The 12,464-nt window shown below is 51.2% G+C and overlaps 2 protein-coding genes across 2 annotated transcripts in view; both read left to right on the forward strand.

Moving 5' to 3' along the window:
• LOC105854260 (cell wall protein DAN4-like) overlaps nt 1-11,410 on the forward strand; it is a 28,897-nt gene extending 17,487 nt beyond the window's left edge. The window contains exon 4 of the mRNA XM_012731624.1: nt 11,183-11,410. Coding sequence (XP_012587078.1) covers nt 11,183-11,410 — 228 coding nt within the window. The remainder of the gene's footprint in view (nt 1-11,182) is intronic.
• A 674-nt stretch (nt 11,411-12,084) lies between these two features.
• Nucleotides 12,085-12,464, forward strand: part of ACHE (acetylcholinesterase (Yt blood group)) — a 6,150-nt gene continuing 5,770 nt past the window's right edge. Inside the window, exon 1 of the mRNA XM_012731929.1 lies at nt 12,085-12,437. The gene's annotated coding sequence lies outside the window, so the exon portion shown is untranslated. The remainder of the gene's footprint in view (nt 12,438-12,464) is intronic.

Raw genomic sequence — 12,464 nt, forward strand, 5'->3', positions numbered from 1 at the left:
GTTATTCCTCAGGACGGAAAGAAAGAGCACTTCCTGAGGAAACTCCTTAGGAAGCATGTACAGAACCTTACGGCACAGAGGCTCATACATTAGCTGAAGACTGACCGTTGAACAGAGAATGGAGTTTGGGGTGGACTCAGTGAAGAAAAGGAAACCGGGCAGGGAGAGACAGGTGTCCGTCTGAGTGAAACGGAACTGCCCGCGGGCAAAGCTTGTGACGGTCACAGACTGGAGCATCTGATTTGGGATGGTTCGAATACAACACAGGGGCTCCCTCTGTATTTGGCGACAGTCCTGGCTGAAGTGCCCTTAGGTCAATGTCATTCAAATTCCTAGCCCTGCAAACTACTGCAGCAAAATTCCCAAATTGAGGATCAAGTTCCTCCAGGAGTCATCCTACTCGTGGTAAAAGGCCAGAGCAGAAAGCCAGTCTCCCACACGGTCCGGAGATTCGGATGCTCACTCGTGGGGCAGCAGCTTTCTAGTGTTCTAGATAGCTGTGCATGCAGTATGTATTTTATCTTGAATTTTAGTTTTGAATTTAATGCAAACTTCAACAAATTTACTAAGAATAGTCATGCGGTAGCTACTGAAGATACTTAAAATATGTAAATATTTAAAATGCAATTACTAAGCATCCTCTTTAAGATCATAATAAGAAAAACCAGTTTCACTTTTTAAAGATTCCTGTGTTGTATGGGCAAAAGCATTTATTAACATGGTTCAAGTTGGACATTTATCTAGATATCAGGATTGAATCCTTACTCCCCCAAATCAGCAACAACTAAGGTTCTCCAAAGCCAGAGGTAATTACACACTAAGTTCTTACACAAAGGAATGAAAACAGGGAGAGCCCGGGCATCCTCAGATTCTATAATAATGCAATTAATTGTCCCCAGATGGACTGTAGTGAGTAGGCCGGTATTAACAGAACTTCCTGATATAGCAACTCCTCCGAAGAATAATGACAGGGAAAGATGGTACCGTTTCTTTGATTTTATATCACTTTATTGTACCTTCAGAAAAATCCTCAAGTTGACCTGGACTTCCTTATTCATAATCCTCAGAAAGCAATAATCATATGAAGAGTGTTTGCAGAGGCTTTCTGTGAGTCCTCCCAGACAGAGGACATTTGGCAAATGCTCACAGAAGTATTGGAAATGACTAGTGTCAGTGGGGAGGTGGTGCATGGCGTGGTGTAAGAAGCAGAGCTGGTGGGGTCTCCCTGGTGGTGCAGGGGTTAATTTAGGTCCCAGTACTCTGAAGCTAGCCACAGCCACTGCAGCATGAGTTCAATCTACAGCTAGGGAGGTGACCCACATGGCACAGCAGACCTCTCCTTCACTGCTACCTCAGCAGAGTGTTAAAGTAGATCCGTCTGTTCTGCTCCCCACTCTCTCTCTGGTGAGTCCTCTCACCCCAGCACCTCTGGTCTTCACCCCAGTTCTTGTATGCATAAATAACTTAAATATATCTTTAAAAAAATAAACAGAGATGTTAACCATTGGGGTCATTTCTGGACAGTTTGTAGAAGCAGTAAGACAGTCATGGAGAGATCTGGTGGGAGGTGGTAGCGTATGATCTTTTGTAGCTTACAGTTGAGAAATAGGGAATATTGAGGATAAGAACCAACTCACAGAGAAATAGACACAATGCAGCATCCTGTTTTTCTAGGAGTTCCTTCTCCTTGACTATCGAGTTGAGTTCCCCAGCTCCCCAACTGATCCCCTTAATTCTATCATTGCCGGGACCATTTCCATTAGCACAGCTCTGAGAAGCACACAGAGACCTGATGGGTCGCGGGTGGGTCTTCGTGGGTGTAAACTGTGCCCAGCTGCAGCAGACAGCGTCGCTGGTCGACATGTTTGCTTACTTTCCAGGGAGGGTTATCCTTGCCCGCCCCACTGATAGTGGACATGGCAGCTGGATGTGTGGTGCCTCTCCCTGTTGACGAAGGATTTCACATCATTATCCTATCAACCTCAGGGAAAACCAAGTGACAGGCCTGGGCCAACAGTGTGCACATCATCTCTGGAAAGAGACTAAGGGCCAGCTGTCTTTCCCCACTGCCCCGAGGTCGGTAACGCCCCAGGTAGGGTTTGCGCCATCAGCCGGGTGCCATGTGAAGACGACATCGAGGGCACGTCTGGACTCATGTCTACCCCATGTGCCTGAGCCAATCAGTGACCTCGGTGAGAGGCCAGAGCCCCTCACGGAGATCCCATGAGCCCCACTTTAAGGTCACCTGGCCTGTGGAAGAAGATGTTGAAGGGGCCCAAAGGTAGGTCACTGATGATTGGGCCAAGTTCACCCTCTCCGGCCCCCAGTCTTCCCACCTGTGCCCACTTCTTCCCCGACAACCTTCTCGTCTGTGGGAGCGCTGGTTGGGATCACATCCATTTCTGGAGCAACGTTGGGTCTCGCTGTGTGTGGACAGCCCGGAGAAGGGACTATGTGACACTTACAGCCATGCTTGCCAGCCTGGGTAGGGCACAGTGGGGAAGTGAGGCAGGTGTGCCTCTTCCCTTCCTCCCCTTCAGCTTTTCCATGAGGGCTGGACCCCGTGTGGGCTGGAGTGTTCTTGGGCTGCAGCCAGTGGCCTCCAGCAGCCTAACCTGGGCATTTTCTTCCTGAGAGGAGCAGCGGTTCCCCGCTCTGGAGGCCAAGGGCCTGTTGCTTGGCTCAGAGTGCCAAGATTTCATCTTGCCCTCCCCCTTCTGTGGCATTCAAATGACTACAACGCCTGCCACTAAGTGGCAATTAAGTACCATTGGCAAGAGATGGTAGTCAGCACTATTACGTTTCAGGAATGGGAGAGGTCATTTTCTGATCATACACATTCCTGATAGCTTTTTGGTGGAGCTGAGAAAAGAGCAAAGAGAGAGAGAGAGAGCGAGAGGGAGGGCAAGCGAGAGCACATTCTTGAATGAAACAGGTAGGGCAAAGTCCTGGAGGTAGAAAAGTCTGGGTCAAGGAGGCATGGTCTTGGAGCAGAAGGATGTTTGGACAGTGGAGGGAGATGAAAAGTGGAGGTGGGAGGTAAGGAGGAATCGGGGAGCCTGAAGCTGGATGGGGGATCCATTTCCCCGGGAGCCTGGTGCTCCCTACAACAGGCCCAGTCACATCGGCGTCCCCTGCACAGCAACTGGCATCCTGCATCCTGGCCAGCCCAGTCCCGGAGAGTCACCTTGGGAAAACAAGAAAGCCACGGGAGACCAATATTTTAGTGCTGCACGAAGACATCAAATATGTAAGGAATTGGTGTCGGATCCCAAGAATGGCCCTGCCCCCACCGGCTCCTTCCTGGGAGCTGCACCTGCCCTGCTGGCTCTGGGCCAACCTCCAGCAGAGGAAGCAGTGAGCCCACCTGGGTTCGCTAGCCGACTCATCAGAATTAGGCTTCTGTCCTTCCACAGGGGCTGAAGACAGGGGTTCTATGTTCAGGTTTGAATGGAACAGTTATTTCTGGCTCTTTTCAGTGTTCTCATGCAGGCACATCATGGGATCTAGTGTTATCACGGAAGTGCTAGAAACTACATCAGAGTTTGTTCAAGTCTTTAAGGATCAACATTATGCCCTAGTCAAGAAGAAAGATGGAAAACCGTCCCAGGCTGCATGGATGGTTCACGAGGGAGGCCCCCCCCTTTTCTTTCCCTGGAAGTCATTATGAAGTGAGTGACCTATGGTGATGTCTCATGGGTGATTTGGTGATGGGAAGCTCACAAGGATTACAACTGAGACGGAAAAAAAGCCCAAAATGATGTAAAAATAAACTATTATATTTTAAAAATTGAAGGAAAATAAAGAAGTGAGTAACTCCAAAGCATCCCAACCCCTTGCAAGTCAGAGTTCTCACCCAAAGTCCACGGTATCCTTGCACCTGCAGATAAAGTAAGCAATAACTTAACATCTGTGCCAGTTTTGATTTCCTGTTAGATTCTTGTGAAAATAGGGTTCCTCATTGGAGTACTGTGACAGTTAAATGAGATGATGTTCAGGCCAGCCGCTGGCAAACATGCCCCCAGTGAATACAAACATGAAACTAGCCCCAGGGGGGACTGGGCTACCTACAATCCCACTGTGGGGTTCCTGGTGTGGTGGACAGTCACCTTAGGCCCCCAGCTCTCCCCAAGTCCATGATCACTTGGCCAACCTTGAAGCACCAGCTGCAGTGTCCCCAGGCAAAGCCCCAGGAAATCAAGGACAGACTCTTCCCACATGTCCACCGGGTCCAGTACTTGGTGTCCCTGGAACCACAGCCTCCGAGGAACCTGATTCTGTTTCCGGGGATTGACACTGGCTGCTTGATCCCTACAGGGCAGCCAGGCGCAGCTTGGAATATTTTCAGGATATCCCTGGTGTGAAACATAGATAGTACCCACTGGGATGTGACCAGCTGTCCCCAAGAAGTCACCCAAGACATGTTGCTCACATTTAAACACACCTACATCCGGGTTGGCTGGAGCCCTTGTACCGGGGAGAGAGCAGGCGATGGGAAAAACACCAGGAACCGAGGGGCCCTGGGATGGGCCCCTCAGATGGGTGCTGAGGCCAACTCCATACCAGAGTCCTCGGGATTCTGACACCAGGAAGAGTGCTAACAGGGGGCTAACGCACACCTGGCAAGTTGAGCTGCACCTCCCGCTCCGTGCAGAACCGTCACAGCACGTGGGGAAACGAAGCCACAAGTGTAGTGATTTAGTGACATGTACCCCTTCTGAAAACCCCTCTCGCTCTACCCCAGGTAGAAACGAGACAAGCAGCAGCGAGAGGATGTCTGATCAATTATATGGAAAATACCGTGAACTGGTTAAGTATTTAACAGAACTGTATAAATAAAATGAGGCTAAAAACTGTGAAATGCTCCAAACTAGTCAGAGTTTTAAAAATGGAGTCCCTTAAGCTAAGCACCATGTCACCAAATTCAGATTTTACTTAATGACAGTTTCAGCCAGGAATCACCGGCTCAGCACGGGTGAGGTAACCTGCCTGTGGACCTCTATGTCCCCTGGAAGACTGTGTCCTCGCCACACCCTCCAGTCCAGGGTTAGCTGGTGTGCTTCCTCCTTGGAGGCTGTTCTGTGCCTCTCACTCCTAGGTCGTGTGGCCCCTGGGAGCTCCTCCCGTCTGCTGGTTTAGGTGAGTCATGAGTCTGCCGATTCATGCGTCATTGAATAAAACCAGTAAGATCTTTAAAAGGACAATTATTTGAATTGTCTTTTAGCAAGAGAAAAGGTGTAGACAGGATGAATCAATCTGAGAAAAAAAATTGTGTGAAATGATGTGACTTGGGTCAAGTTTGAATTCCAGGCCAACCTTTAGAAAGTGGCCCTCTGGGGGGCGGAGGGCGGGCAGGGCAGGAGCGGGGTGTCTCGAGGCCTAGGCACCCAGATCTATAGTCAGTTAAGCTTAGTGGCGGATTGGGCTATGGTCCCATCAGGCACCCTCCAGGCTTAGGTGGAGACAACCCTGAGGCCATCCTTGGCCTAAACCAGGGTCCCTGCCGTGCTCTGTACACAGGTCTGGTGGGTTGCCCTGGACTGACCGTCCCAGGTCAAGGTGGGGCGCCTTGTCAGCCACCCTTTTTCTGCCCCCACCCCCACTCCTGGGGCACTCATCAGCCTCTGCCTTTGCCACCCTTTCTCTCGGAGACAGCCCACCCCATGAAGACTGTCAGTGCCACCTGCAGCAGCAGCACCAAGCACACATACCCACCTTGCACAGCCAGTGGGAACCAGCTTGTATTTGAGGAGAAGCAGCTGAACCAAGGTCACTGGAATCACACACTGAAGGTGTTTGGGAGAAGGGGAACAGGGACTTCCCAAATGGAGTCCTCTTAGAAGTGTGCTTCAGTCTTACGCTGACATGGGTAAAGTGAGTGTAGGTTTGCAGGTGCTGGGCACTGGTTTCCCCCAGGGTCTGCTCCCCCTTCTTCCTTAGTAGTAGGACAGCCAACTTTTAGATTAGTGCTCTCCAGACAAAGACTACATCGCTGAACCTCCTATGGTACCACTTATCACTGTAGGGTTAAATTCAGACCAGAGGGATATAAATTGAAGTGCTGTGTGGGTGGTCTCCAAGAAATGTCCTTAAAGTGAGGAGTGATCCCATTAGTGCCCCCTCCTCCTTCCTCCCTGCTAGCTGGAATGCAAACATGAGGGCTGATACTCCAGCAGCCATAATACACCATGAAATGAAAGTCACACTTTTAAAGTGATCAAGAAACAAAAATCGGCCCTCCCCGATGGCACAAGGGGTTAAAGCACAGCACTCTGCAACAATCCGCAGCCACTGCCACCCAAGTTCAATCCCTGGCCAAGATGACAACCCACATGGCACAGCAGACCTCTCCTGCGCCCCTCAGCAGTGTATCTCAGTAGATCCACCTGTTCCGCTCCCCACTCTGTCTCAGGTGAATCCTCTCACCTCCTGCACCTCTAGCCTGTACCCCAGCCATGTAAAGGAACCTGGCATTTGACACTGAGGGCACCCCGTCAAATTTGCATGGCTTTCTTCTGGGTCTTCCCCATTTAAGAGAGAAATACACTCCCATTATACTTTGTTAAAGTCAGTATTGTTTGGATTTCCTGTCTTATGGAAAGTAGAAGACGATTCCCCCTTTCTCTCTAGCTAACAAATAATCAAATTAACATCAGAAAGATGGGCAAGAGAAAAAAATTAACATGTAGCTTCTTGCATAGAAACAAACCCAGGAAAAGTGAGCAAAAGCAACTCAACAAACGGCTTAAGTATCTCCTTAAGCAATTTCAGTTAAAGACAAAGGATGCCAGGGAGGGGAGGGAGTTTACCAGGAAAGGCAGAGCCAATGGAGGGGGCGAGGACTATAATAGCAGTAGGATTTTTCTGGGTCCCCAAAGGTGGGAGATAGAGATATGGAGGTGGGCAAAACTCTGCCACTCCAAAATCCATCTTTTTGGCAAAAGGTTGATTGCATGGGAAGGGCTCCAAGACTGGGTGAAGGTCGTCTCTGAAGAAGATGCACATTCACCAGCACAGAGGAGTGTGCGCCCCAGAAGGCCGACTCTCCTCTTCGTAGAGAAGGGAGAAGTTCATCTGTAGGCCTTTGTGCCTGCACTGGTAACCCCCTAAATCTAGTTGGGGGAGCCTGGGGACAGGAGGGCTCACACATGCAGACCACCTTACAGGTGCTGATTAGAAAACTCCAGATTGATTGGTTTCTGGCTACACCTTTGGGAGAAGTTGAAACTACAATATGAATAAAGTTCTGGGTGGGAGCCTGACAGAAACGATTCCGTTTTGGGTATGTTTTTCCTATTTTTTTTTTTTAAGATTTATTTATTTGTACATACAGAACTGGGGTACAGGCCAGAGGCTCAGGGATGGTGAGAGGCTTCACCAGAGACAGAGTAGGGAGCAGAACAGGCAGATCGACGAAGTACACTGCTGAGGGGAGCAGCAGGCGAGACAGGAGAGGTCTGCCGCGCCATGTGGTCTCCTCTGGGGCAGGCGGGATTCGAACTCATGCGGAAGTGGCTTTAGCTTCTCAGTGCTGTGCTTTAACCTGCTGCGCCACCAGGGAGGGCCCTTATTTTATTTTTAAAGATTGATGTATTTATGCATATAAGAGCCAAAAGTGTAGGGGTGGTGTGGAGTGAGAGGATTCACCAGAGACAGAGCAGGGAGCAGGACAGGCGGATGTGCTGAAATACACTGGTGAGGGGGCAGCGAGTGAGGAGAGAGAGGGCTCCTGTGCCAGTGGGTCAGCTCCCTAGCAGTGCTGCAGAGGCTGTGGATAGCTTCACAGTGCTGAGATTTAACCCCTGTGCCATCAGGGAAGCCCTTGTTTTTTCCTATTTTTAACACTATGTTGGACTCTGTAGAGAAAGTGTCATAGCTAGAGAGGTGAGGTCCTTGGTGTTTGTTTTGTTTTGGTTTGGTTTAGATTTTTTTATATAATAGTTTATTTTTACATCATTTTGTGCATTTTTTCATCTCAGTTGTAATCCCCGGGGGCTTCCCATCGCCAAATCACCCTGTGCCATCACCATTGAGGTCCTTGTTTTAACAAGGGTAGGGAGAGTCTCAAGGTGAAAAGCAAGATGGAGCTGGGTTCCTGAACTTTTTATCCACTTTTTAGGATAGGCTCAAGTCCTCTTCCACCCTTCATGGCCAGAGGTGTCCCACTGACCTGCACAGCCTGTTGGACCCAAGAGGTCAGTTTGCACAGAAAAAGGGGCATCTAGTCCAGTATTTCCCCTCATCTGGGCTGGCCTGATGGGCAGAACACCAAAAGGATCAGTCCCTCTGATCCCTCTCAGTAATCTGATACTCCAGTTCAATTCACCCCATCACAGGAGGAAACCTAACCCAGCCTCAGTACCAAGCAGCAGGTGACTGGATGGGAAGCCAAGAATCAGGACCAGCACAGGCTCACCAGTGCCCTGTGGCTCTCCAGACACCTGGCTCTCTCAGGTGGCCCCTCTTCTTATTTAGAAACTCTGAGAAGGGAGCACACCCTGGATGGTCTCCTGCAGCCTCGCAGTCCAGGACAAACTGCAGACTGAGAGCGTGTTCTGGCGCCGTGGCCCAGTGCTGCCTGACCTACGGAAGCTACCTTCCTCTGCTTCAGCTTCCCGCGTGCTCTCACGGCCCCGGTCTCCGTGCAGACTTGCAGACTCATCTGACTGAACATTCAACTGAGCCGGGACCGGAGGAGGCACAACAGAGGCTCCAGGGGCAGGACACCCTCCTTCAATCCCAGCCGACCCCTCTACCAGGCCTGCCCACCCTTCTCTTGGGGAAGGCAATCAAAAGAATATGAACCTGAGGCCTCTCTGGTGGCATAACAGGTTCAAGCGCAGCACTATGAAGCTATCAGTGGCCATTGCAGCCCAAGTTCAATGCCCGGCCAGGGAGCTGACCCACATGGTGGGGCAGACCTCTCTTGACCCACCCGCTGCTCCCTTCAGCAGTGTATTTCAGTCAGTCTGCCTGTTTTCTCCGCACTCTGTCCCTGCACCCCTGCCCTTACCCCAGATCTTACATGCATAAATAAATAAATCTTTTCTTTAAAATATATATATGACCATGAAACTGACTTTCTGGCTGGATCCAGAAATCTAAGCTTCTTCTCCTTCCCTGGAATCTGTACCTTCTCAGAAACTACTCCAAAGATACAGCTTTGAAAACATGTGCTGTGTGTGATGTGTTGCTTTGACTATCTGGGTTGCAGGCATGACTGAATATGGCTAATCAGTCATGTATTTGGGACGTGACCTGCACAAGAGAAAGCCTCCTAAACAAGTTCCCTTGTTCACTGAAATTGCTACAACCAACCTGGAGTGACCTGCCTCTTTGATCTCTCCCTTTCCCCAGCGAATGGCAGTTGGTATCAAATTACAGCTGGGAAGTACACTTGGTCTTTGCCAACACCTTCCTCCCGTCTCCCCTATGTGAGAGTTGTCCCTGCCACTCACCAAATGGGGAGAGGGTCCAAACAAATGGTTGAATCCTCTTTCTGTCCCAGACACTCAAGCATCTTCAAAACACCACGTTCCCTTCCCTCTCTAGCTGGCTGACCCCTACCCTCCCAACCCAAGGAAAAAATAAATTTCAAAATGACTTCTAATGCTCTACAATCTGCCAAGCCCTTATCTCCCCAGGAGTCCTCACAAGGGCCATCCCCAAACAGGCAGAAACCGCCTTTGTCCTTGTTCTCGACTCCAGTCCCTATAAACACATCTGGGCACCTTCTTCCTTGGCTAATGGAATCTGTCTCCCTGGAAGCCTACAGCCCACCCAGGGTGTCCTGTCCTCAACCCAGTGGAAGATCTAGTTTGAGGTCAGCACTGACTTTTCTAAGGTCATGAACATGCCTAGTGTTTTCACTTTTAAGTATCTAAGGTACTATCTAAATAGTACTCAATAACACTAGTTCATGACAACTTTGGCCTATAAACTTTCCCTGCCCTTCTTATCTCCACCATCCTGGACTAAGACCTGACAATAGAAGTCAGGTAAAGTCTCCATGCATGGTCTTTGGAGAGTGACAGAGATGCAAGCCCAGATCACCACCAGGACACTTCTTACAGGTCAAAAATCCCTACATCTGTGGAAAGAGACATTCCACAGTTTCCAGACTAAACAACTCCATCTTGTGTTGAAACTATTAATGAATTTTTAACTTAAGTAATAAAAACTGGGCCCTCCCTGGTGGCAAGGTGGATTAAAGTGCAGCAGTGCAAGCTAGCCGCAACCACAGCTGCTTCAGTGCGAGTTTGATCCCCAGGTCCAGAGGTGACCCACATGGCACGGCAGAACTCTCCTGTCTTGCCCACTGCTCCCCTCAGCAGTGTACTTCATCAGTCTGCCTATTCTTCTCTCCACTCTGTCTTTGGTGAACTCGCTGCCCCTGCACCTCTGACCTGTACCCCAGTTCTGTATGCATAAATAAAATAAATCTAAAAAAAATAAAAATTAAAATGATTTCCTGTCAAGAATGGATTCCAGCATGGCCTTGCATGCAAACTATGCAATGATATGTATTATTTCATTTTCTTCCCTTCGTGGTAATGGAGGCCATCTTGGCCAGAAGCCAATGAACTGTAAGAAATGTAATCGCTAACCAATCCTAGTTTTTGCAGTTCTATCAATTCTTCCCTTCCCCATCTTTTTCCTTTAAAATCGCCCTAAACAAAGACCCAAGGTTCAAAATTTTGACTGATCCCTGAGTTTGTGCTCCCAAATTTGGAAATCTAAGACACACACACACACACACTAAATAAATGCTATTGTTTTAACCCCTTTGTTCTTTTCGAGGTGGACTAGGCAAGCCGCTGCTTGTTCAATCATAGTTTGCAGGCCTCATTCACAATTCTCGATTGCCACCTGGGAAACCTGCGTCGGACCATTTTCTCCTAAAGCTACACCAACAGTCCATTTTTCTGTCCTGCACCCCCACCTACAGTCCCCATGTCTCATCTTTCGAGAGTTGGACTGGAGACTTTGACTGACCACTGGAGAGCTCTCAACCAGTGGGGCCAAGACGTTGAAGGCCGGGAACTTTAGTGTTCACGCATAAGATCTGGAGTAGAGTGCTGAAAGCCACTTGCCGCGGAAAGACCCACTAGGGGTTCATCCACGCAACGCCCCTGTCCCGGGCGTCTCCAAGGTCCAAGTGACTGGCTTTGGCGCCACCTAGCGGCAGTCTCCCGCCAGCGACGTCTGTAGCCGGCGCGGGTCCCAGGGCTGCGGGGCCGGTGTCCACCGGGAAGGTGAACAGGGTGCGCCCAGCTTGAAGAACCCGGACTGCGCGTCTCTGGATTGCGGCGCACCCGCGACCCTGCGAGACACGGAGACCGTTGCCCTTGTCTCCTCGTGGTGGCGCACACGCGCTAGGGTCGCCGCGGGGCGCTCGGCGATCAAGTGAACGTGCGCGCACGCGCCCGCCCCACGCAGCCTCCCGCACCACCGGAGGCGCGCGCACGTACGCCTCCGCGCTCGCCCGCGCTGGCCTGTCCCCCACGCAGTGGTCGGCGGGCTACGGAGCTAGCGGACCCGGGAGAAGGCCCTTTCGCGCAGCGCATGGCATAACCGCCGCACACTTTTGCCACTGTCATCTCGTGCGTGGGGACGTCGCTTCACCGCCGCCGCCCCGTCCCCAAGGGTGACCCCCAAAGGGCGGGACCTGCGGGTCCGGGTAACCCAGGCCCCTCGCGGAGCAGGCTGGGGGCTCCCGGACCAGGCCGCTCCCACCTGCCGGCCACCGCGGCCAATGAGAGCTTGGTCTGGTGATGTCATGCCCTGACCGGACCCTGGTGACGAAAGCCCGAGGTCACTCGTCAGGGAACGAGCGCGAACCCACCGGCGGGGGTTCCGGAAGTTTCCACCGCGGTGGCAGAGAGGGGCCTCACCCCGCAGCCTTGCGCGTGCCACCACGTTGGCCTTTCCTTTTCGGTGTCCCCGAGTCACCTCTCCCTTCCCCTCTTTCAGTGTGAGCCCCTTTATTTCCACTCTAATCTCGTGTTCCCACCTTAATTCCCACAGGTGTGCCCTCATCCCCGGGAGTCTCCCACGTCGCCTTTTCTCCACCGGTGCCATCAAGACCCCTGGGTGGGTGGGGGGGGTCCTCAATCGCACTTTCACGTGCCGGTCCACCCTGCTGTGCTGCGGCCCGAGAAGCTCCTTTCTCCAGCTCTGGGGAAACTTCCCCAGTCCCTACCCAGGCTGTCAACGTGTCCCAGTGTGTCGTCCGTCTGTGAGTGTCGATCGCTGCGTGTGTCTGTGGCAGTCACAATGTGACATCGTCCGTCTGTCTCCCCGCGGGCTTGACTGTCACTGCGGCTGTACGATTCACCGCTGCGGCTCTTTGGATCTTGTCTGTCACTGCATGTCTGTCTGTCTTCGGCGTCTGTCCCTGGAGTCCGTCTGGACCCGGAGGTCTTGGGTCTTGACTGGTAGGGAGGGGCAGGGAGGGGAGGTGG

Source organism: Condylura cristata, unplaced genomic scaffold, assembly GCF_000260355.1.
Source record: "Condylura cristata isolate star-nosed mole 26May11 unplaced genomic scaffold, ConCri1.0 scaffold00032, whole genome shotgun sequence".
NCBI lineage: Eukaryota > Metazoa > Chordata > Mammalia > Eulipotyphla > Talpidae > Condylura > Condylura cristata.